General features: G+C 38.4%; 1 protein-coding gene across 4 annotated transcripts in view; it reads right to left on the bottom strand.

The window, feature by feature from the left end:
• The window catches only part of slc12a5a (solute carrier family 12 member 5a), a 204,328-nt gene that overhangs the window by 24,306 nt on the left and 152,706 nt on the right, over positions 1 to 27,316 (bottom strand). For all 4 annotated transcript variants that reach the window (XM_026166925.2, XM_026166927.2, XM_080301132.1 and 1 more), the window contains exons 4-10: positions 17,058 to 17,204; positions 7,180 to 7,234; positions 6,091 to 6,221; positions 2,583 to 2,830; positions 1,936 to 2,147; positions 969 to 1,136; positions 583 to 681 (exon numbers count right to left, since the gene is read on the bottom strand). In XM_026166925.2, coding sequence (XP_026022710.1) covers positions 583 to 681; positions 969 to 1,136; positions 1,936 to 2,147; positions 2,583 to 2,830; positions 6,091 to 6,221; positions 7,180 to 7,234; positions 17,058 to 17,204 — 1,060 coding nt within the window. The remainder of the gene's footprint in view (positions 1 to 582; positions 682 to 968; positions 1,137 to 1,935; positions 2,148 to 2,582; positions 2,831 to 6,090; positions 6,222 to 7,179; positions 7,235 to 17,057; positions 17,205 to 27,316) is intronic.

The following is a 27,316-nucleotide window of genomic DNA, read 5'->3' as shown; positions in this document are numbered from 1 at the left end:
CAACTGGAAGATGGGCAGATGATGGCTGTAATTGGGAGAGAATCAATTAATAAACCGGTATATGTGTAACTCTAATCCTAGCCCATGGCTCATGAACCACATTTTGCAGCTAAAGAGCCACATATGGGTTGCGAACCACAGGTTGCTGACCTGTGGTCTAGCTAGTCTCCAGAACTCAATCCTATACAGAATCTTTGGAGGGAGCTGGAGTTTCGAATTATTAAGTAACAGCCAAGACAATGGCAAATTCCTCCTTAGGTGTACAAACTGGGTGACCAGCTACATCAAACTGACAATGGTTTCTCTGCCAAGTGCTAAGTCATACTTTGTTTGGGGGTAAAGATACTTTTTCATTTAATGACATTCAAATGAAGTCAGAATTTTATGTATCGTTTTTTCTTCTGGAGTTTTGGTTGATATTCTATCTTTCTCCGTTAAAGGGACACTATCATAAAAACTCTCCATTTCTTTATAGGTGAGAAAACGTATAAATTAAAGGGGATCAAACAATTATTTTCCCCACTGTATATGCAGTGGTGTGTGTGCATAACAACTGCCGTGACGGCAGTTGTTAAAGGATACAGACAGTAGAGGTGGTGGTGATGGCTGCAATTGTTCCAATGGGGATTGACTTCTGTGCATCGCGCAGGTCTCCAGAACGGTTGGATCCAGCCATGATCCCTGGAGAGACAGTGAAGTGACAGTTGTTACCAAGATCAGAGATTTGTGCACATACTGTAGAAACACGTGTGCTACAAACAGCAGAATGTAGTAATTTCAGCTAAACTCACTCAAGCTGAATAAATATAAATGTCTGACATTGAGAACAACACCAGGGATGCCATTTCTCAGATGGTTAACAAAAGAATCACTCAGCAGCACACTGATAAGTAAACAAATTAATAAATGTGTCAATGATGAACAACAATAAGAAAAAACTAAGTGGACAGAACAGTTTATGCTTTCACCTGTCACAGACGGGAAGTAAATGCCAACCAGCAATGTGAAAAAGCTGGTGATGTCGGCTAACACGTAGCGGTTAGCGTTGGTTAGAGGATCGTCCTGGTCTTCCACTGACTCCATCTTATCCCTGGAAATGAGGTCCCCTTTCTCATAGTAGTTTCCAAACAGGTTGTCTGGATTGGCATTGAAGAAACATAGAGAGGACTAGAATTAAAATATTCATGCAGACAGAACCTGAAAATAGGTGTTTTTAATCCTTCCATGTTAGCCAAATATTCAATTGGTGACTGAACTCCATGACTAATTAACAAATTTACTTTATTCTTCAGCCATTCAAAATTGAGTTAGTCACTATTTACAATTTCTAATTAGTTTATTAAAATCAGTAAAAAAAAAAGATGCTTTCAGAAAACAGAAACATGAATTACTTTGCTTGAGTAGGTGGATTTGGGAGGTTTTTATCTCCCCCTAAAAATGGGAGATAAAATATGATATGTTTTATCTCTAAAAAATAAAGTCAAAAAATTAAAGTGACTTTTAAGTGTGACTCCTTAATTCAGAGTTTACTGTTACACCAGGGTAAAACAAGGTTTGCCTAGCTGTGGTTTTTCTTAGGGTTTCAGGAAGCCCAAGGCTAAGAAATAAGTTTGCTCTACTTTGTCTTTGTAACACTAAATCACCATTTTTAACATTTATTAAAAAGATCTGAAAGCAAATATCTAGAAAAATGAATCAACTTTTTAAGTTCTTTTTACAACATTTAAAGCTGCTCGTACTGGAGTGTTTCTTGATGGACACTCCAGTACTATAACAACAGATCAATGGGAAAAACAGGACATTCAGACCTAAGAAAGTATTTTATCGTAAACATTTCATTTAAAAAAAAAGAAATCTAGAAAAGAACGCCAATGAATTGTCAGTGACTCAGCAGTATAGAAAGATGATAATTGGATCCAAAACGAATGAACCAACCTGCCAAGATTCCACTAGTGACCCCAGGGATGCCCTGGATCTCAGTCACATTGTTGGCAACAAAGTATTTGTCACAGGTAGCGTTGAGAAAAGGTGAATCACAGAACATCTGCCACAGCTGGGTTGTGACTGTCCCATTAGCTGTCTCAATGGTCTTGGCACAAACATCAAAGGACTTCCACACCAAAGTGCGATTCCCCAAAACACACACCCTAGAGGAATAGAAAAGCACACAATTTTGAAATACTGCTGCTGTAGCGACTTTTGTGCATGCGTGTTTGATGTAAACAATTTATTTGGACTTTTTTCTTCTTTAAATTAATTTTATAGTTAAACAATATCTGTTGTTTTAAATTGTTTTCTGACATCTATTGACACCTAGGTTAAAACAATGATGGGTATCACATTATAACACTTAGTTTTCAGGTAAATTCATCTAATTTTTAAATATGTAAAATAAAAAATAAGGCAAATTAGTGCTGGTGCCTTTGTACCACTGATATAATAATGGCATGTTCTCCAAACCTAGCATGTAATTATGTGTTGCTTTTTCTAAAACAGCATGTAGATAAGATGTGTGTTAGTCTGGGCTTTTGTTACCATTTCAGCTTATATAATATTGGATTATCTTGGCTCTAACTGCTTACGGGAATACAGGTGGATCCATGGCGGTCTTGATGACTCCGGCGTAGACAGCCAAGATGGAGAGAATGACGCATGCCAGAAACACGAGTGCCAGCTTGTTAACATATTTTACGCCAACGAACACCACTGTGGCCATGGAGGTCAACAGGATGGTCCCGTACACGCGCATGTTGTTAAGCAGGGCGGCCTCGGCCTCAGCACCCTCTAGGCCCTCCAGGGGAAATATGGCTGCTTTGGGCACAATGTAGATCTGCAGAGGAAAGGAGCTTATTTATTTATCTTTGACTTTATGTATCCAGGGAAATCAGCAGTACTTTTATCTTAAAAAAAAAATCCAGAAAATATCATTGCTGCTCAAGGACATCTTAGTGGTACATGTTTTGGAAGTGCGACTTTCACTCCTCACCTTCTATGGCCTGTCTGGGGATTTAAACTGGCAGTTTTCAGGTTACAAACCTGCCTCTCTACCTCACTGTTTGCTGCTAAATGGAAAAGAAAGATGTATATATATATTTTTTTAATTTAATGTATCATTTTTTCTGTGTCATGTCAAGTGTACAGCACTTTGTTTTCTCCTGGTAGTTGTCTGAAAGTGCTATATAAATAAATTGCTTGCTTGCTTGGATATAATAAAAAAGGTGAGAAAGGCAATGAGGGATGAGATGAGTAAAAGAGGACAACTCTGTGAAGTGTGAATATATGCGATGTCACATTAAAAGTCCTCTAATGGAGCTTGAAGCACCAACTCGTACTACTGGCTGCTATTTTAATTCTTAATTAAACAACTCAAGCATGGTATTAATATTAAACATTAACTGCCATTATTACACTTTTACTACGGGTCAGTCTAAGAATAGTCAGAAGATAGATGGTAAACCCCTAATTAGACCGTCACTATCTGTCATCAGGTTTAGATGATTCATTGCAAGGCTGTTACATAAGTGTGGAAATTTGTGTCTTTTTTCTCTCAGCCTGAACACTCTTTATCACTATGAAGAGCAACAAGAGAACAAGCAGTGAGTTGTGGTTTCGGTCATTTGGCTGAATGCTAAGAACAGCACATCACTAGGCAAACAAATCGTAGCTTCACGGTGAACTCTTCATGGTTCCTAAAATAGCAGCATCAGTTTGTGTTCCTGACTTGGGTGGAAGGATGAAACATATTCAAATCAGTCTTCCTCGAGATCCGCTCCTTACAATTCTGCAAGGATTGTTATTTTACAATGGAAACTAAGCCAGCTTTGACCCAGAAGACAGAATTAACCTCCAGACACGATCAAACTCCATATCCATTAGAGGCATCCAGAATAATATTATTAACAATAAAAAATGACAGTTGATAACAGTGGACCAAAGTGATGAGAGCTGTTTCAAGGAATGATCCTGTTACTCAGGCAGTGTCTTCATCCCTTATAATGCAGTATTTGCATAATTACCCAATATCCCATGCAACATGGAGGCATTGCAGTGGAAGAAGTGTGGAGTGAAAGGCAGAGGAGGAGAACGAGAAACAGGAGGAGAGAAGCGAAAGATTGAGATGAAAGATCGCGCCATTTCAAAAACTAATCAGAATTCACATTGAAGAGCACATACTGCGAGAAGAAAATAGCTTCAAAGCAAAGTGATGATGAAAATCAACCAAAGGAGAAGAACATGCAAATACTCTGCTTTGTATTCGTTAGAAGCGTAACATTTTTTTTTGTTTCACTTTGCACTGATTGGATTTCAGGAATATCAGAAGTTTCATTGATGTGGGTCTGACCAGTTGGAATAAACAACCCCCCCCTCCCAAATTTCAATGAATATACTTAAATTAAGGATTTTATGGTTTCTTTTTTTTAATTTTATTTATACTAGACTTGTTGTACTCTCTAATAACTATTCCCCTCTTTAGAAAAATTTAGTCAGCCAGAGGTTTGCAGGCAGGATTAAAAACGAGGGATCATATTCCTTCTGCTGAACAACAAAAATAGTAACAAGCATGGATGAGATTAACAAGCAATACAGGTCATTGTAGCTACAGGAGTAAATCTATCAAATCATTTTTTTAATATATATTTAAAGTGGAGATATTATGCTATTATGAAGGCAGATAACGATACTAACTGTGGCCAAAGTCAAACACCAAGTCAGCCAGAAAGATAAACAAGGATTATTTTGAACTGTAAATCATACAAAGCTACTCTGCGAGAGTCCAGGAATACACACTTTGATCTGGAAATGCACATAATAGGACACCTTCAGAGGAGGAATTTGACATTTGGAGAAATACACAGTTGTTAGAGTTGGACAAGAAGACTGAGACACACTTAATATGAAGATTGGAAAAGGGTAAAACAAACTCACTCTAAAATGAACAAACAAGCAAAAAAAAGAAGCTTATATTACAACACTGAACAATCACGTGAAAACAAAATTGTAAATTAGTACTGGAAAATGTTTGTTGTTACCTGGTTAAAACAAAGAACAGAAAGAAAAGATTAGCCACATTCCCTGCACACATTAGTGATTAATGTTTAAATACCTCTGGGCTAGAGGTTTTGTTTGGCTCCTTGCCTTTAACCATTGAAACGTTTCCAATGTTGGCTTCAAATCTGCTCGGACCAGAACAACATGGTGCAAAAATCGTTTATATATTACCACTATAATTGAATCTAAAGGGTAATATTTTGCCACTGGAGCACAACAAAGTTCCCCTCAGAGTTGCGGGTCTGACAGTGTTATCACCTTGGTAAAAATTGTCAAAATGTGATGTTGGAGGGTTTACTGCAGGGAAGAAAAAGCTGTGATTTGAGCGGTCATCGTCTACTAACCTGGCAGCTCACATCGTTTTTCTTTTAGGTCATCGTGGTCTTGTGACATCACGGATGAATAAGCTTGAAATGGATGTCATTTCAAATAGACAGGATATTAGACGCTTTTCTCTCTCACTCACATAGAAGTGAACTCAAAAAATAAATAAATAAATGTGGCAGCTGTTTGGGATGTATTAAAAACGTCCAAAAACGAGCATTTAACCAGAATCAGTTCCAGAATAAATAAGTGGTTCAAAACAGGCAGTTCACCTGAGGAGAAGTGCATCACTTAATATGATTCATAAGACTATCTAAGACTTGGTGATCGCTGATTGGTTGAGCCATGATGGGGTGAGTCAACTTTTAAATGGTCCTTCCACACTCCAGGCTGGATGTTTGACACTAGCAGATAAGCTGTTTTCACACATGCGTTTCATTTCTAAACATTGGTGAATAGCAGAAAGAGGTGAAGCTGTTACAAGACAGAGACCTGAACAACGTGGACAGGACTTTATTATTATTATTATTATTATTATTATTGTTCTTTAACCACTTGCATGGTCTGAGGGTACAAATGCCATAATATTAATTATGGCATTAAATACTAATAAACTATGCTACACTAATGAAATGAAAAGAAAGTTAACATGGTACTGCCTGGTGATGACATTAACAAAGTCAGAGAGAGTGAACACAAAGAGGGCTTCATTCTCACCAAGAGGAGCTCAATAGCTCCGAGGATGTACATGGCTCCAGCGTACGTGGTCCCCAGGTAGAAACAGATTCCGACCGCTCCCCCAAACTCAGGGCCCAGTGAACGGGAGATCATGTAGTAGGAGCCTCCAGCTACACGAACAGCACAAAATCACTCTGAAGTACTCATTTAATGGGTAACTTTGTCTGTGAGAAGACTAAACGATGACATCTCATGCTGAACCATACATATATTTTTGTATCTGTTAATTAGTTTTGACATTAGCATGTCACCATGGTGAGTGCAGACATTCACTTCAATTTTGTCTCTTTTAACGACTAACATTTTACACAATCAAATAAAAGAAACTTGACAACAAAGAACAAGAGAGATGTTTAAAAAACTGTCCACTGTGTACACCAGTGAATATCCAGCAGATTTCTTTAAAATTAAAAAACGATTTCCATACATTAATGATAGAAAATAGTTTTTTCTGTAATGCTTTTTTATTTTGGTAGACTGCTTTCTGACAGTTGTAATTTTTGCTGAATTTGCTAGAAAAGGTTTTCTTGTTATTGCATCTTATCACACTGTTATACACAAATGCACAAGCAGTGTGCAAATAAATTAACTGAACATAAATAAATAGACCTTAATCAGCACTTTGGAGCAGCACAAGGGTTGGGACTGGTTATAACAGAGACAGTTATAATTGGCATACACTTCCACACTTCTCTACAAGCCTGTAATTTGCTCTGACCCCTGCTGCATGCACACCAACTGGTAAGATGCAGGCCATCATTACTATGTAAACTCGCTTATAAAATGTAGCTAGCCTGCATATGCACGTTCATGTGTCTGTGTTCAGATACAAACTTGCCGATGCAGATCTTCATGACAAGCATTTGGCTGATGCTTTATTTTGTGTAAATAATGTTGCGTGACAAGGAGCTAAAGTGCACAAGATCCCAGACTAAAGCTTTTAATGTTTCTGGAGATATCAAGCTGCGCTGGGTGTACTGTGCCAAAAGCAATCAGCGAAAAGAGAAATTTAGAAGCGGACAGACTCAAACAGCGATGACTGTGTGGTGCCAGCGTCTGCTCACCCACCTGGCACTACTCCATTGGTAGCGATGGCACTCATAGAGATGGCAGTCAGCATGGTCTACACAGAGAAGGACAGAGGAGCAGGAAAAGAAGAAATTAGATCAAATTTGCAAATTACGCACACAAGTTTTTGATCTTTTCAACTGTGAAGAATACCATTTATTGTTTTCTTAAATTGTGAACTAAACCTCAATGAATAAGGTGTCATGGCTATTTATATCATCAAAAATGAAATGAAACTGGTAAACTAAATCTAAGTAATAAAATAAAAACAAAACTAAGAGTCTGATTTAGCTCAATGCTCGCAACCACAATGCTATATGTGCAAATCAAGTTAGTTGGAAAAAAAACCCCTGAAACAATAATTTTTATAATAATCAGCACTAAATTCAAAGGAGAGATCACACTAATCAGGATGTGGCGGGAACATAAATCTAAATGTCAGACATCTAAAATACATGACTTGATGTTAAAGCTTGAGCAGTTAATGTCAGTCAAAGTCATTGGAACTATTTCAGTTCAACACAGTGTACGAATATGTGAAACATTTTCAAACCCCCTTCAAGATATTTCAGCACAAGCCTGCCTCTGTGCTGCTGCAATAGTGCATGTTGAAGAGTTAGTGGATAACCCTGATCCATCAAGTCATTAGTTTATCCTCTTGCTACCATGGATAGCTGAAAAAAATTGTAATGGAAGTCCATCTAACCGTTAATGAGGCTTTTCTGTGGATACCAAAGACAGAGTAGGGTCTTTCCTGCATTGAAGAATTTTTAGCACATTCCTAGAGGCTTTCAGCAGAGCCGAAAGGAAATCAACAGCAATATTCTAATATTTTTTCTACTCCAGTTTTGTAATTGGAGATGTATTTATTCACGAAATACAGACATTTTGTTTATCAAATGACCAGAAACAAACAGGAAGAATGCACATATTTCTGTCAAATAAGGCAACAGAGACTTATTGGCCTTACTGTAAGTGGACCACTCATGCTTATGTGTATAATTAACTCCAAAGGCCATTTCTGAGCAGGAAGCCCCCAAAGAATTAGACTGCCTGACATTGCCATCACTAGAGCCACTGGCACTGCTAAAAATCGTTTACTGTTTTAATGTTCTGTCCTCACTTTCACATTTTATCAGATTATTTTTAAGCAAACTTCAATTCTTTTATTTCCTCCAGGTAAAGTCCTTCATACCAGCGCCAAGCAATGAATTTTCCCAGCATAGAATTAAAGAACGGACAGGCTGCTCGTTGATTAGATAAATAATAACACCACAGGGCCTGTCAACAGCTGTCAGAGCACATTCAGACATCCAGCGACAACTCTTATGGAACTCTGTCGAGTTGAGATATGTAAGGGCACGGTAAAGCGAAGCTCACGGCTATCACAGTCGCCTGCAACACAAAGCGCGAGTCCCGACTGGCCTGCAGAGGACAAGAGGGAGAGATGTACGCAGAGAGTGGAAGAATGGTTCAGAAGAAATAAAAAATGACAACGTGAAAGCACTGAGAGTGACTGGGAAAGAGAGCGGGAGAGTGTGTTTGACAGTACAAAGACAGCATTAAGATTTCATTATTCTTTTAGTTGCTATTGTTGAATTTCTGAGTGTCTTTTCACATTGTCTGCACATGAAAGACAGAGGCAGACACAGAAAGAGAAACGCGAGGACGAAATGTGAGAACTGGCTGCCTAAAACATGTCTCACTTTCTCCTATTTTTGGGGGCTTTTCTATAAATGAGTTGTTCTAGTTTATTATGTTATTATTAGTTGAGTTTTGAATGTAAAGTTATATATATTATTAATTCAATCTGTGCTTGCATGCAGCATTAGTGCAATAGCAGTCTGTCCTGGGTAACATTTAAACTGTAATCACCTTCCTAAAATGTAAGGTAAAAAAGAACAACAGTAAATTCTGTTACTGACAAGAATAGTGGTTAATAAATGCAACATTTTACAGAACAATTACTTATTATTATTTATTAATTTACCACAACAATCAATGGTTGTTTCTTTTCAAAGTTTCTGTTTCAGCTACACTGGAGTGAGGTTTTCCAGCCACGGGAAACCATGCTGGTTATGTTTAACTGTTATTGTATCTGTCTCTGCAAAGACTTTAATGTGGTTAGTGTCACCTGAGGGCCCAGTGGACTGATGATCAGGAGTGAACAGTGAGTTGGGCTCTGTTTCTCACTCTAATCTGGTCATAATGAGGCCAGAAACCCTTCTCCCACCACAGCAGATAAGACAGTAATTGTTTAAGTGTTTTATCTGATGTGGGCAGCAGCCACTCAGAGGTAGTCAGTCGCATACCCAATCACTGAATCTCCATGCAGAAAAGCCAGCAATGCACTTGTCTGATTTGCAGTGCTGGCAGTGTAGCCAAACAGGATTGGTGCTTTAGTAATGCTTCGCTCTGAATTTTATGTATGTCAATAATATTAAAGGTAAATTATACACTATACCCCCCCTTTGACTTTGTCTTTAAAACACATGCTCTGTTTTATATTGATACGTGATTTTCAATTACTATGAGTCTGGAAGGTGGTCTATATGTTTTAATTTCCAAGAAGTACTGCACTGTAATTTATGCTCATAGCAGAATCTTATTTCTGCCATCTCATTCTGAAGATATATATCGTTAATTCTAGTCTGAAGCACAGCAAACAATACAGCTCTTTCAGTTCAGTCTGAAGGAGTAGCATTGTAAGAGTTCTGACTATTTCCTGAGAAACAGAGGTTTAGATCCAGTTATTTATGCAAGTGCCAATTTAAGACTTTATCAAAGCTCTTTGTGTGAACCAGTGCTCATGGAGCGAAATATAATTAGAAAACGAAAGCTGACAAACTGAGCATGTTAGTGACAGCTGCGATTTCAGCTGGCAATATCAGTAGGTAACTGGCTTGAAATGAGAAGCCTGCTTTTGTCTGTGTGAAGTCACAACTCACTGTTTTGAAAATAACAAGAATTTGGAGTTGAAAATCTGACAGTATCAATATTGTTAGCCTCATCGTGCGTTCTATGAGAACAGAAGGCTTGACAGGCACGAGGAGTGGAAATGAATGAGGGCGATTAGGTCAAGCAACCAATTATTTGAGGTTTATCTGTGTTTCAGTGGAAACTGTATCGATATATGGATCGATTCTGCGTTGATTTTGTCTACAACCAGCTGCAGACAAGACAAAGTAGCAACTATCACTTTTCAAAACTCAAATTTTGTCTCCAGTTAGATGAATAATTTCACCTTCAATCTATGATTGATTGCTGATGTGCAATTAATGTCATATGTTGTTTTGTTTGACTGAACCACCACAAGTGGCAACAGAAGAGCAGATGATTTTCTTGTTGTCACTGTTGTGAAATACCATTTTTATCACTTTTAGTTAAATGACCCTTTGGGCATCACTGCAGACAGGGACTCTAGCAGAAAAAGTCATGCATGAGAAACTGCCTGGCTTTCATCTCCAATGATCTCACCTGCAGACCCAAATGGACCACAACATAGGATCAAAAGCAGATACTGGAGATCTAATAACTAAATCTAACACAGATTCCTCTGTAGTTCAAGCACTTGATGACCAAATCATGTCTGTATTCGCAGAACATTTGAAGAGTGGCACTAAAAAAACCCAGCGATGTTCTGTTTTAGCAGGCAGGATGGGCAAAATCTTTCTTCCCACTGACCCAGAGCCTGTGGCCTGTTTTATCGTCCCACTTTCAGGCTGGTAACCTAAAACTGTGATGGTTTGAGAGTTTGCGTTAGTGAACATCCTCTGGTTTATAACTCTCTCTTTCTCCATGAATCCTGGAGTCAGTGCCTCCAAACTCACATGTACCCAAAAGCCCTCTAGGCTCTAAGCATGCCAGTAGAAAGGCCAGATTAGACCTCCCCACCATCTGTCTCATCCACATGAGATACAACAGCACACAGCTTACATTTCGCACAAAGGAGATGTTTTCCTTCAAAATGTAATCGGAATGGTAGCAAGGCCTGAATAATTGCTAAGCCATCATGATTACAGATGAGCCCTAGGAATGTATTTGGTGAAAAAAGTCATTTTTAAGAAAAGCCTGCCAGCTGACACACTCCCCACTGATGACCCCAAAGGACACTTTTGGTCTGTTTCTTCCCAAAGCTACAGACAAATTCTGAATTGGTCTTTTTTTGACCTTACAGTTGAGCGGAAATTGGTTTCGACAGGACTGGAGCTTTTGCCTTGCCCTGAGAGCGTGCTTCATTATCATGCTTCATTACACAAATGCAGAATGGTTTTTTTGAGGTACAACTTCATCAGTTGACATACAAAAGCACAGAAGTTTCAGGGTGCTGCTCATCACTTGAAATCCCTGTGGATGGTATACTATGGAAGGCACCAATGTCAAATGACAGTGATTGAGGTGATTTTCACTTTCAGAGTGATGGTGGGAATGGAAACTATAAGTAAGAGGACGAGGTGCTGCTGTGCTATGCTGCGAGACAAGAACAGACGTGGCAGAAAAAGGACAAAAATTGAATAATAGAATAAGAATGAGAGCAAGAGAGAGAATAGAATCAAAGGAAGAAGGAGGAGGAGAAAGGGAATAATGAGACAGAAACATGGAAAAAAGAAAAGGCTTGGAGAAATTGAAGAAGCGAAAGAGTAAAATATGAGGAGATGAGCGAGAAAGGCATCCTAAGCATTTAAATGAGTCACGACAGAGGGCATCCAACCCTTCCCCTCACAGCATTTGGATTCAAGACCTGGAAGTAACGAGGAAGACCAAATAACAGATGACTTTCCATCTAGAATATTAAAGCTCATTTTAATGTGGTAAGAGCCTGTATTCATTATCTGGGGTAAAAAGACTCATATACCAGTACGACGTACACACGTTTGAGCGTCCCTGTTTGGAGAATGCTGTCTGCAGCAAAGCACTGATTTTTAAAATGGTGGCCTGCGTGTATAATTTCATGGTTAATGGTTTAATGTGTCAGAGCCGTTCCACACGGAGGCGCGTTCTTTATATAACGATTCCCTGAATGTTTGAGCACTGCGGCTCGTTAACGTTCCGCCAAGATGTGACAGAAAAATATTGGCGCGAGCGTTTGACAGCTGCAGATATGTGCAGCTGTGATTAAGCACCTGAAAAGTGCACTGTCAGTGACATCCCATGAAGTGAATAAAACATGGGGTCCTGCTGTATATTATTAAGCTCTACAACATGCGAGATTCCTTCGCACTTTGGCTCCTGTGGATTTCACTCAGGTGGGCATCGCTGCGTACACGTATGTACATGCACACACACACGCGCTCATTGCTGAGAGCCCCTGAAGGCCTCGGTGGTTATGTAAGGAGCTCAGGAGGAGAGAGGTGGGGGTTTCTCACACACCGTTCACGCTCGAGCTTATCGCCCCGGGGCTCTGCAATGAGCTCAGTGTGAGTGATAAAAAGTGTGTGTGTGTGTGTGTGTGTGTGTGCGTGTGTGTGTGTGATATTAAACAGTGAGACGAAATTACTGAGAGATGTTTTTCAGAGTTTATTCTAGTAAATGGACGTAAGGAACTTTTTAGCACTGATTCCTCTGTGTGTGTGTATGTGTGTGTTAAAGCATAAGAAATGAAGCATAGGAATTGCAAATGTGTTTGTGTGTTTGCACGACTTCCTGTCAAGCTGTGTCTGAACCAGCTTTGATCTCCAAGCTTTTTTTTTTCTCTCCTGCTATTTTTTCCACCATAAAACTGAGTGCTGTATTTTTTCATGCACCACACAAAATCTTTTTATCCCCTTTTTATTAATTATTTATATTTTTATGATGCTGATGGAAAAAAAATAATAAGCTGATGAGATTCAGTATCTATATTTTAGAGGTAATTACTAAGATATCAGGCTCAAACATGGAATTACATATTATGTTCTATCAATATGCTGTTTCATTCAGTATGCCCTCTATACTGTCACACAGAAAAAATGACGGGGCCGCAGCATGTGTCTGTGCAGGCAGTGTTTGGGATTTGAGGGGGTCGTTCTATAAATATACTCAGCTGGAGGAGAATCTAGGTTGCACAAACTCGCAGACAAACCAACATAAAGTCCATAACCCAAAATGCAAATCAGAGGAACGACGCACAGCTCTTACATCTTATAGACCACAAAGTTTTAATTAAACTGTCATGTACAATAAAATTAGCAAGGCAATCCACTGAAAAGCCATACTCAGGCTGGATGCGCCTGTGTTGTCTGACAGAAAGCTCTCATGCAGGGCATTGTCAAGTTTTCAACAGAGACAGTAAATTAAGTCAACACCCTTCAGAATAGAGATGTTAAGCTTTTGAGTGAGGAGGCCAAGTATATGCTCTCTGACAATCAAATGCATCAAACACGATCATCTTGTAGAAGCAGCCAGACCACTGACAGCAGCGACTTCGATCCTGTGGGAGAGTCTTATGTAATGCGAGTCTCAGGGCCACGGCAGGGTGTCAGTCCAAAGTCACTCTGACACATGACTCTGTGGCAGTGACATTAAAGGGAACCAGGGAGCATCACAGTGTGTCATGTTGTTCTTTTTTACAGACTGAACGTGTGGGGTCTGTGAAATACAAACAGATCATCGACAGAGAGGCAGTTTGCTCTTTATACAGCACAAAAGGAACCTGGTTATGTGATCTGCAACGTTACACTTCACTCAGACCCAGAATCATTACACCGGCTAAAATAAGATGATTAAAACCTCCTCTCTTGAAATTTCACTTTAACACTACTTTGCTGGATTTGGTGCAGGGTCAATGATACCATTCTGGCAAATAAAAATAGATACTACATCTCACAAACAGCGGCTTTCATTCATCTAATAAATGAAAGATCCCTAGTTCAGGAGACACAAATCCTTTGGGGGTTGAGTCAGGAAGGGCATCTGCTGTAAAAATCTGCCAAAGCAAACATGCGGCGCTACCCGCTGTGGAGACCCCTTGTGAATAATGGAGCAGCCGAAAGTAGCTTCTTCTATGTCTCGAAAACAAGAAACTGCAAAACTCTAAACTATGAGTATTTTCAGAAAATTGAGCTTTTCGAAAAGAGCGATAACACAAAAAACCATAACTGCTTATTAAACCGATACAGAAGAAGAAGTTTTATTTCATACATCTCAAACCTCTGTGAACGTTCTTAGTATCAGGAACCTACGTATGTAATTCTCAGCACTGTTTGGACTTGGCAAGACGTAAAAAACATTTTAGGATCCTCTATAATCTTGCTAACGCCTGTGTCCTCAAATATAAACCTGCCACCTTCAAGTGAACTGTCGCTGCTAAGAATATGGAAAGAATTTGGTATAAAAATAGGTTAACTAATATACTTAGATATAGTAAAAAGGAATACTATATGAAGCAATTAGATATAAATAGAAATAATATTAAAAGATTATGGGAAATACTGAACAGTGTTATAAAACGTGGGACATTTGACACTATAGATCATGATATATTAATAAGAAAACTGGAACGTTATGGTGTCAGAGGGGTAGCTTTAGATTGGGTCCGGAGTTATTTAGGTGACAGGAAGCAGTTTGTGAAATTAAATGGTGGTTGCTCCTTATGTATGGACATTGCTTGTGGTGTACCCCAAGGGTCAGTTTTGGGTCCAAAATTCTTCAACTTGTACATTAACGACATCTGTTAAGTGTCCAAAGTATTAAAAATGGTTCTCTTTGCTGACGATACAAACATTTTTTGCTCTGGTGATGATCTGCAGAATTTATTGGAGGATATGACTAATGAAATAAGTAAAGTGAAGTTCTGGCTAGATAAAAACAAATTATCATTCAATTTGAATAAATCTAAACTTATGTTATTTGGAAATAGTAGTTTAAATACAAATGCTAACATTCAAATAAATGGTGTTGATATTGAAAGAGTCAGTGAAAATACATTTCTGGGGGTAATAATAGATGAAAAACTTAACTGGGGAGCTCACGTAAGATATATTCATTCCAAAGTATCACATAGCATTGCAATACTAAACAAGGCAAAGCAGGTGTTCGACAGAACATCACTTCATATTCTCTACTGTTCACTGGTTTCACCATACTTAGGCTACTATGCAGAGGTCTGGGGCAACAACTATTAAACCGCATTACATTCACTTTTTACTCTTCAAAAAAAAAGGCAATTTGAATCATCCACAATGCAGGTTATAGGGAACACACAAACTCACTATTTTTGCAGTCTGAAATATTGAAAATTGACGATCTAGTGAAATTCCAAACAGCACAAATTCTATTCAAAGCAAAAAATAAAGAACTGCCAGGTAATATTCAGAGTATGTTTTTTTTTGAAAGAAGGAAGCTATAATTTAAGGGGTTTTTGTAACTTCAAAACAGGGAAGGTACGTACTACAAGAAAAAGCTTTTGTGTTTCTGTTCATGGAGTGAAACTATGGAACACTGTGAATATGGAATTAAAGCAATGTCCAAACATAAAACAGTTCAAAAGTTCAAGAGTTATAAAAAGAGTTATAAAAATATGAACTATAAAGAAAGGGAAAATATTGAAATTAAGTGAATGTCTCTATTTAAAAAAAAATTCATGATGTTATAATATAGTATATAGTATATCAGAAATGTGTTCACTATTTTTATTACAAATTATATCAGTAAGGACGCTGACTAAATATTAACTGATAATTTATGGCAAATGGGTGGGATTAAATAAGTGTTTACTTCTTCCCACTCCCTTTCAACATGTAAATTAATCAGAACGGTGGCTATATTGAAATGTATTGATTTTTGTATATTGTATATATGCATATAAATATTAAAAAAAAAATTGTATAGTATTTTTCTCTCTCTTATTTTCTTGTCTAAATGTACCTGTATATTGTTTACATGTTTGAAATAAATTACCAAACAAAACAATCTTCAACACTCTGGTTTCCTTTAATGTTATCTCATGTAAGATTAGTTTAAAAACACTTGCCAGTTTGTCACTTTATTATTACTGCTGAATGCCACATTGTTAAGAGGGAAATGTCTGTGAACTATACTCCTAAATAGATAATTGCAGTTATTCTTTGACCACACTGCTCCATTTAAGTAAGCTGTAACCTTAGACTTGCCGTTTAAAACCACGACTGGGTCAACTATCCATATTTCTGTAGATGTAACACATTAAAAATTCTTGGGGGTGGTACCTTACCAGACTGACAAAGTTTTCTATTGGACATAAACCAATACAATACATCGGTACAGAACTGTAGAGCAAAGAGGGTTGGGCTGTATTATATGTTTAGCAAAGAAATTGTGCTTAACTAAAACCAAGAAAGAATGTCAACATTTAAGCTGTTCAAACACATTACAGCAAAGCTGTTATCCTTAAAATAAGGGGGATATCTTTGTGAAAAATAAACAAAGATACATTGTGTGTATTGTAGGCTGACTCTGCTTACTAAGGAGACTGATTCTATTTAGAGACTGAACAACAGCTGTATGACCAATTTTACTGTGAAACTACCCCTGGCGAACTATTTTTGGATGAAATAAAAAAGAAAGCCGTTTCGGCTAATGCAGAGAAGTAATTACTTGCAATTCAAAGTATGGCACCACATTAATGGAAAGCTACTGCTCACTAATCAAAACACAGAATTTACTGAACCATTATAAACATATTTATATCCTCTGTTTCTCCAACCATATTCTGTGCAAGGTCCTTAATCTTTGCTGTTCTCACCAGAGCCAATAATGGTGATAACAATCTTACACTGCTGAACAATAAATTCTGCTACATCTGCTACCTTCCACTCTACAATATGTTACGCTCCACGAATGCTGCACTTTATAAAACGTGTGAAATTCTGAATTTTCACTATGAACCTGGGCTAAAATTTACAAGAATGTACAACACTCACTGTGGTACAGCACATGAAAACGATGATGAAAGTCCCAATGACACCTCCGATTCCCACCAACCAGGTCATCCTGAGGAACAGGATGACTCCGAAGATGTTTTGGATGCACGGCATATAAACGCCCATCAGTGTGCCGAGCTGGGGAGCCTGAAAGAAGAGAGGGGTGAGAAGAAAGAGACACCTGAGCATTATTCATGCACAGTTACAGTTTAAGTTTCTCCAAGTACTTAATCTAGATTGTATAACGTTAAAATTCAGATAGCTGTCAGACTCCAGATGTAAATGCTTAGCTTGTCTCTCGCTATAAGCATTCCACACCAGATGCGCAGCACCCACTGAATGACTCCTGCTGCATTTTGGCAGATATATTAATCAATAAAAGTCAACACATCAGCCGTGCATGCTGGGAAGCACAGTTTGCAGTATGTGTTATGTGCCTATTTTTTTTACACGTGCAAAGACCCAAAACAATAAAGCAAAACACTGAACCGATGGAAAAAGGCACATAGGACTTCACAGATTATTACTTTCAAAGGCCCAATTTGTGATTTTAAAAAGGCCACTTTGGCTTGAATTCGCTGTTGTTGCCACATTAGCGGGTTGATTTACTGCAAACACACGCTTTTGATTATAGGCTCTTTTTTCTTGTTAGTGTAGTTTAACATATATTTAAAATTACAATCATTTGGGTTATTTTTTTATTTTAAGGATAGCTGTAAGAAGACATAATGTAAACTGGAGTTAAAGAGTGTGAAAGGCTTACAAATTCTATGCCAAAATATACTTTTCAGTCCTCTTGCTTAAATATATGTCTCTCCTACATTCCTTCTTCCAAATCCTCTGCTGACTACAAAAACAGTTTAAGCCCAGGAAATAAAGAAAACTTTGAGATCAGAAAGCAGCCATGTGACCAATCTGTTCAATGAATGCATGAAATATTACTGTATTTCTTTACAGGCTGGGTGTTTGTGTGTCTTGGTGCTGCAGTGCAGTCCCTGGTGTGGATCAGTTGACAAAGACAGCTGCTCTGTACTGCTCTGTGCTCAAGGCTGATCTATTGAAGGCAATTACTGACGCTCGGAGAATCACGACGTATTTTGTTGCACTTCTTATTTATTAATAGGAGGATTCTCTTGCCGAAGGTTTTTGGATGCACTTGATGTGAATGCGTTTGCATGAATTTGTTAATGAACAGTATATGAGTGTTTCCAGTGTGGGTCTGTACCGTCATGATGGCATTTATTAAATCTGAAGGACACAGCAGCTAACCCTGTACATAATAGAGAAATATTAATTTCCTGCTCGAGGACAGCTTGGCCAATGACAGGTAATTATTCTAGTATCCAGCCATGACCCATTTTACCAAGCGACCTTCACTGTCACATCATTAAATCACAGATACATGAACGAAGCTTCTCTGCTGCATGTTTGCACTTAAATGCAGCTTAAAATTGTGAATAAAGGATTGATTAGCTGTAGATTGAGTTAGTAAAGATGCTAATACACAGAAAGGTTACAAAAATGTTTCAAGTATTAAAAACAAAACAGCAGCTGGGTAATAAAAATTGATCTCAAATGGGAAATTACAGCTAAACTGGGAACATTACGTCTATGTAATTATACACACAGTGTTTACTGAGCTTTACTCGTACAACCAAAGACTTTCGTTAGGATAGGAAGTACTGAATCATAGATAGCTTAATTTGGCCTAACTTTATCCCCATCGTCAGCAGTAACTGCCCTTGAAGTGACAGTACAAGGGTCTTTAGGTTGCTAATTGTTCACACCTGACAAGGTGTGGATAAAGACATGCCTGGGTTGGCTCATTATCACCTCCCTGCTGTGTTATCTTAAGTTTTATCCCTTGATTTTTAACGCTGGATATCTAGTAATTTAATTATTTTTCCTAATAAATCACCACGTCACCCAAAAATGTATCTTGTTGCTCACAAGCTTTGTGGGTTGTAAAACAAAATGAACTTCAGCAGGCAACGTGCTTACAGACTTATGGCTTTGATACAACATAAGGACATAAAAATCAAAGAAGCTTATAATTAAAACAAAACAAATGATTATATTATACCCAAGTACCTGATAACTTGAATGAAATTACAATATTGTGCCCATAATACTAATGTGACAATTCTGTAAATAATGGCCTGTTTTGGGTAATTTGGTACAGATACAGATTTGGAAATATTATCATAGGAGATGTCTTGGTCACAATGATAATAAGGTGAAACTCTAACATTGCGAAACCCCAACGTTCACAATTTAGGACCTTGCATCTGATGACAATAGGAGACCTAAATATGTGTTTATGTGTAGAAGTTCTTTTAAAATGTATGAGATTCTCTAGGACAAAAAATAAATTGTGCTGGTGATTCAGCAGCATTTTGTTACCAAAAATCATGTTGACAAATCTTTCTCGGGTACTCAGCATGAACAGTTACATGTTTCATTAAAGCTGAGATATTAACTTTTCCTTTTTTACTCCATAATCTACTGTTACTGTTGTGGATGATCATAGCAACACAGCCAAAATTTCAATAACATGTAATCCATGTGAGCTAAAAAAGCTCAAGCTTTAGACTGCTCCTACTCTTGGCCCTGTATGATATCAGTGAAAGCAGATATCCTTAATACTGTCATCACATGCAGACTGGTTATGAACACAGGTCCACCCACCTGCTGTTCAAACCTTCTGTTTTATAGTGGCAATCAGAATAAAGTTGGCATAAGGGGAGGGGGAACAGACCTAAAACGTCTTATTGCAGACATTTGATAAACAGGAGGGCAGTACCGAGGCACAGCAAAATATTATGGCTGAAATTATGGAGCTAAAAATGAGCATAATAAGTCATTATTTCAACACTCTAATGAAAATCTGGTTTTGCCGATTTATTGAACTATAGCTAATAGCTTACTGCAGGGGAATCAGTAAGAGCCACGCGCAAAAAGGTTACAGTATGTCTGGGCTAATTTGGAAACAGTGTCACACAGTTACGTGAGCAGGGAGCTCTTAGCTTTTGCTTTTTCACATAAAAGCGTTTCTTCCATGATTACGTATTTTAAACTCTCAAGTTCAGCGTTGGTTTCAAAATGTATGATGAAATAATGATGTGCTCTGGGGAGAACCTTAAGTGGTTCGTGGTTATCAGTCACGGCCTCTAATATATTTCTTCAACAAGGGTTATTAAATTTGCTGTAGCAAATGGACACTACACAAGATGGAGAACTTAAAACCACGAGGCCCACACGGGGAAGTGACAGCAGATGCTGAATTCATAATCCAGACTTTTAATCAAATCATCCTGACAAGTGGCTGACATCAAATGAATAATGTTGTGTCTGATGCTAGAGTATGTGATTTGTTTGGAGAGGCCTGCTTTCCAGCATTAATAATGTATTGTTTGCAGAGAGGAGCAGAATGAGAGAGGCAGAGCTGGAGAGACAGAGGCAGAGCAAGTCCAAGCAGGTCTTACAAATATAATTATCTTCTAATTTCCTTTAGATAAACAACAGAGCAAGTGCTCACACTCGGAAATGCAATTAGCAAGGTTATCACTTTGGAAGCCCCTGATTACCTCACCAGAAGCACTCAGTTTCTCATATCATATCATATCTCAGTATCTGATTATATATACCTTACCTGTCAGTGGACAAAACTGGTCATATGCTACATGACAGGTATTGATCCATTCTACAAACTGACCAGACCCCATGTTCCTGAACAAGCCTGATGGGCTGGTGCCCCACTCTGCCACCCCCAGGGCCCAACAGATCTACTGACTTTCCACTGTGAGACACCACAGAGAAGTCAGGACATGAATGGAATCCACACAGTATTAAGAATAGGCTGATAATACTGCAACGGATTAGTGTTTGCTCCCTCATGATATTTAACTTTTTTAAGTTTCTAGCTGACATAACTTGACATAATACACCATTCAAAACAACAAGTGTGATACAAAACAATGAACCAGCCATGCAACCGATGAGTGTTTTGACTTCCACCAACTGAGAGAGCTGTAAAAGAATGACAAGTGGGTAAACTTGTAAAACATTTGTGTTTTTGCATGGTAGCAGCTTTATATTCTGTATTTTAAAGACTGGATAACCATTAGAAGACAAAAAAAAAATGCAACTGATTCCAGCATAAGTCAATCTTCCATTGGTTTACCACATAGCCTAGCACTGTATGTGATTCCTAATGTTTTCTTTGCTTTTGATTACAAATTTCTATTTGGCTAACACAACTGAATTATCATCAGCGGCAATTTTAATCAGAAATATTCATCAATTATTTCTTTTGTTTTTGGGCATTTGCTCACACAAGCCTCTTCAAGATGTCCTTGGAAACTCAATGTTTTTAATTTTTTTTTGCAGCTGCAGGATTAGATGTTATATTGATTATTAATCAACAAAAAGAGTAGTAGATGAAGAGATTATAAAAATAATCATTAGTTCCCCTCCGGTTTTCTTGTTCTATTATTTGCAAGATTAACAAAGTAAATCTAAACTGCACTGTTGTTAATCCGACACTTCAGTTTTTCCATAAGGTGTTTGTTATATTTTCCCTGTGTGTGTACACTCTGTCTTTAATATGGCTGACATGTAATCTACAGCTTCACCTCTCGCACAACTTAATCCTCGCAGCGGGGAACCTCTCAACTTTCAGGCTCGCTGTGCTTTAATCAAAGATCCACATCTTGGGCTCCGCAGGTTGCTCGAGGGAGCAGCTGAGAACAAACCCCATTCATCTCTGTCATATCTCCCACTATATGATTATTATTTGCACACTTTGTCAGTTGTCTAGGGTATGTAAATAAGATTGCTACTCACTGTGCCCTTCAGTGTGTGGCAGAGAGCATTTCTCATCATCTGCATGTCAGCGTAGACAAACCCAGTGTAAACCTTGAAAGGACTCATATTTGTAAAACTACATATATATTATCTAAGAGGTGGTTTTACTTCTAGTGTATATCTCTGGTCTGTGTGCACCTGATATATGTTATGTTGCTCGTCAGAAAGACAGCACAGTATCACTGTACTCTGCTTTAAGGTTCAGTTTTTATTTAATGAAAAAAAACAGACAAACAGTAGGAGTAGTATTAAAGTCAAACAGAGAAATAAATTTTAATTCATAGAACTAAAATCCAAGAAACTCAAAATAAAAACACACATTTAGGATAATTAAGACACAATTTCACTTCTCCTCAGGTCTTCTTATAACTTTTCAGTTCTCTTCTTTCTCACCCCAGCAGCAATCCTGTAATTAAAAACACTGCCTTTCCCCTGGCAGGTCCTTCAGGGACTTGGTGTGTAATATACATTAGCACTTAGGTGCTGCAGGCAGAAAGGCACCCCTGCCATCAGCACTTTGTTGTTTGACTCAAAATTGCTGCCACTGCACAAAGTGGGCTGAGGTTAGTTTGTAACAACAGGTATGTTATTAAAGGAAAGCCTGTGTGCACGTACATATCACAGACAAAACACCTTCAGGAAGCTGGAGCTTTGTAATTCCTTTCAAGGTGGGTGAATCTAATAACAACAAGAATTTCCTCGCTGCTCATCTCTTTTCCTGGGGTGGCTGAGAAGTAGAGCAGGTTATCTACTAAACAGAAGGTTGGTGGTTCAATCCCTGGCTGCTTTGGTGTGGTGCCAAAGTATCCTTGGGCAAGATGCTGAACCTTGACTTGCTCCTGATACATTCATCAGAGTGTGAATGTGTCAATGTTAGATAGAAAGCACTTAGACTTGTATAAATGTGTGTGTGAATGTTGTATAAAGCGCTTTGAGGGCTCAAGCAGAGCAGAAAAGTGCTATATAAGAAATAAGAACCAGTCCATTTACCAGTAATGTTAACCCTTCAAAACCTGAACCATGAAATAACTGCCAGAAATCTTTAATGTTTTGATGATGTTTGTTGAACTTTTAGACAAAATATGCAAAAATATATCAAATTTTAATCTCCATATACGAGTTTGAATTTGTATCACATTTGCTACATAAGCCATATTTTTGCAATTCAGTCATTAAAAATGTGTCATGCAATTTATGTCATTTTTTGAGCGTAAAAAGAAGTCACGCTGATGATGTAGAAGTCTCAAAAACTCGTTAACAACTGCTTTGTGTTAAATACACACACGCTGGGCTCTTCATCACACGAACAGATCATTTGCAGTATTCACTCACTGGAAACTGTTAAAGAGTTGTATAATATCAGCTTCCTACAGGGGTTGATTATTATCAAATACAGATAAGGAAAAAGAGTATGTCTTTTTGAATTGAAATAGCAGAGGTTAGATTGTGGAATCTGAAAAAGATAACATCTTGAATAGAATAGTTTGTCAGAAAGGCTTACAGAGAAGTGAGAAAATTCAGTATAATTTTTGTCCTTTAATGCGTTTCATACACAACTGTAGACTTAGAGGAAGGCAGGTTGAAAGCACGACTGATAATGCAGATTATAATAATCTGCGCTAAAAGGTGTGTAAATACAATTGAGTATTACAACAGCAACAAGGTGTTTATGCCCTACCACAATCCACAGAAGCACAACAAAACCAAAGTTGGCAGTAACTCTCTCCAGACTGCAAAATGTCATTTTCCCCGCCTGTTCTCCCACACAATGGAAAACCACAATCAAGCAGACCTTCAGTGTTGGACTGCTGCATGAGTGTCTGTGGTACCTAATGGCTGAGTGATAAATTATAATCCAGCTTTGACAATAGGGAGGCTTTGGAAAAAAAAACTGTCTGTCTGCTAGAAATCCTGATTGTTATATAAGATGTACAGACACAGAAAACAGGATTGGGGGTGTGGGGGCCTAAACAGAGTACTAAACAAGATAAAACACTTCTACGGATTTGTTAAACAGCCAGCAACAAAACAGAAATGGGGTAAATTAATGAATGCTTGTAATGACTTTATATTGAAAACCCAGCCTAAAACAGATTGAATGCTTGTACATGCGTTGAATCAATGACCCTCTTGGGAGAAAAGTCAGGGCATTTACTGAAAGTACTGCTTTTCAATTTTCATTCAGTTGGTGTTTCATTACTTCATTTTGTGGATGGGGAATGCAAGTCTGACCAGCATCTGCCCTGATAAATGCACATGCTCACATATACACAGGAGTGTCTGCTTAATGGGCCACAAGCCAGCAGTGTGATTTCCCTGGAGAATGAGCCACCAAGAGCAAAGGGAACACGGACTGCTGCAGAGCCACAGGTAGGGCCAGCGAGGCACCACTGAAAGAGGAAGAAACAGCTGCCCACCGATCCCCTGGGAGGTGCAGTCAACGCACCACATGGATGGCTCAGGTGTGCTAGATGCACAACAGGACCTTTCAATACATCTGCTGTGGCACCTACTTCAGATTCACTGCCTCCTGCTGCCCTACCACTTAGCACAAGTCTATCACCAGACTGCATCTCGGTCTCTGGCCATCTTTTCAGCTTCATATCCACCACAAGCATTTTTCTCACATAGCTATACACCAACTATGCACCATTTTGTAGATTTATAAAAAAGAAAGACTTCTCACAGCCAGAAAAATGCTGTTCTTAATTTAAAGACCATCTTAACTCCAAACAAGAAAATATTCACATTTGTCCATAAACCATGAGAAACTGATTCTTTCAAAATCTGTGCAGGGCAGAAAAGGAAGATTTTCCTTTAAAAAAAAGCATTAACTGGATCTCTGGTACCTCTTCTTTGCCTCAGCTCCTGCTCTGTGTCCTAAAAAGAGCAGATGCTCTTTGTAGGCCAGGTCAATAGATTGTGTGAATGAAATGTATACTAAAGTAGGTTTCCTTAGCCTTAAAGTGGTTTTAGTTGCCTTGAAGTAGAGCAGACATGTGATTCCACTTGATTTTCTTCTACCTATACTATCATAATGATAAGTTTTCATATTAACCAAAACAAAATGCTGTTCTCCCAAAACTCCTTCTTTTTTATTTTTTCTACTTTTTGATCTGTATTATGTCACAACCAGAGAATATCCTTAATATGGTCATCTTGGGTGCATAGCTCTGGCTGTGAGCACAGAATTATTACCTGCTCACATAGTGTTCAAAACCTTCAGTTTGAGAAAGCCAGCCAATGAGAGGAAGACGTAAGACAGGAGGAAGGGACTCGAAACAGCTTATTCAGACAGCTGATGGACATGTATTTTTTAGATAACATAAATCTTCCTTTAAAACTGCATTTAATTTGTTATATGCTACATACATCCATATCCCCCCTCCTTCCTTTTCCTATGTTACTCACATAGTTTTAGTTCAACCTTCCTTTGAACATCTCTTACCCTGCTGAGGCTAGCAGTTCTATGTTGAATTTGGGGAAGTGCAGATTTAAAAAGGGAAGGTGAAAACAATTCCAAATCCCTGGATAGCCCGAAGGGAAAGAAAATGAAAGAGAAAGAGGGCAGAGAAGTATGAGGAGATGGAGTACACACTACTTCTGACTGAGTTGAGAGGAAGGGAAACATCCAGGCCTTCACAGTCTAGGACAACCTGCCAAGCTGCTTAGGCTGACAAAACCAGCGACATCTTTTAAATCACTTCTTACAGGAATTTGTTATGCTTACAAGCAGGACCAATATGTACTGCATGTACAAATGTCTGGATTTTCTTTTAAATGTCTGGTTGGTGTTGCACCTGTTTGTGGAGAACTGCTGATAGAAATGTACCGATGTTACTGTGGAATCATATAATTGAATGCAAGAGTGTGAAATTGTTTCCACTTCCTGCAGCAAATCAGTGGTATCAGTGCACATAATTATTTCATGATTAATTTGTCACTTTGATAAATACATTAAAGTAGCGCATTGTGTGTAACATATGGGTGGTTTCTCTACCTGATTTGGTATAATTCAGGAGAGAGAAGAGGAGACGAAAGAACAAGTAAGGACAGATAAAAGGGGGTGGATAAGAGGAGGGGGATCCGCACAACTGTTTCATTATTTTCATTACCGGCAGAGACCGAGGCGTGAAGTGAAGCGAGAGAGGTCAGGGGAGGTGGGGGGAGAGGGGGGTAACAACAGAGAGGGAGGCAGACTGGGAGCTTGTAACGCAATCTGCACGCTCTGCTGGCCAAACCGGAGCTGATAGGGCAAATGTGTTTCTGCTCAGGTGTGCTGAATTATTAAACAGACAGCAAGAGGAGAGACCAGCGAGCATCAGTCTTCCTGACCGGCTGTGGATGAACCAGTCACTCTGCGGTCAGCTGGGTTTCTGTCTATGTGTGTGTGCGTCTGTATGGGCGAAAGTGTTTTAAAAAATAAAAAATAAAAACACTGTAGCAAAATATCCTCTGTGGAAATCAAGACGCACCACCTCTAAATAGCATCTACATGTGTTACTAGAATATTCTAGGTTCCACCACAAAGCCTCATGTGTTACAGCCAGCTGTGAAACCGCTGTTTACGCGCACTCTCAGATTTAAGGCTGACAGACTCCTTTTCCACTAATGCACATGTACTGCTGCTCCCTTGTGTTTACAAATTAAGATCAAGAGTGACATGCCAGAAACAGACACGTGAGGTGAAAATGTACTCTAAGCTACTATGTGGTAGATACAAATGAGCATAATAATCAAGAGAACTTAAGCAATGACATTTTAGATGAGAAGATGGATCATTTTTCTCCTAATTCTTTCAGTCAAATCATTAATTTTGTGCAAATTTGATGTAAATGACATTTATCTTGGGAAAGATTTAACATCTTGAAATTATATCTTTATTTTCTCTTTTATTAGTGTTGCAGAGCTGGAACAATTAGGCAATTAATCCATGAGCTCACTGGCAGAAAAATAATTGGCAAAATATACTGAAATTGATTTAATTTTTCAGTCATTTGATGATGACAGATGCTAAATTTTGCTGCTTTTTTCATACTGAACATATCCAGTTTGGGGACTTTTTGCTACACAAAACACGTCAATTAAAGATGTGAATTTTAACACGTTTTTGATATTTCATGTAAAATAAATAATAATCTGAAATTTCACAGATACCGGGCTAATAGGCTCAGAAGAACAAAAACATCTACTGAGCCTATTAGCCCGGTATCTGTGAAATTTCTATTTCTCCCCACTGTGAACACGTGCATGCTGCTCTAACATGAATTCACATTAATCACGATACATTCTTCAGAAAGCAGCTGATGGGAACGCTGATCTCATGCCAGTCTAATGAGAAAGGGAGGTTGGGAGGGGTGAGGTCAGAGCTGAGAGCAAAGATCATAAAACAC

The sequence above is a fragment of the Astatotilapia calliptera genome, chromosome 5 (assembly GCF_964374335.1).
Source record: "Astatotilapia calliptera chromosome 5, fAstCal68.1, whole genome shotgun sequence".
NCBI classification, from domain to species: domain Eukaryota; kingdom Metazoa; phylum Chordata; class Actinopteri; order Cichliformes; family Cichlidae; genus Astatotilapia; species Astatotilapia calliptera.
The sequence above is the reverse complement of the archived record's forward strand: the minus strand, read 5'-3'. Positions and strand labels throughout refer to the sequence as shown.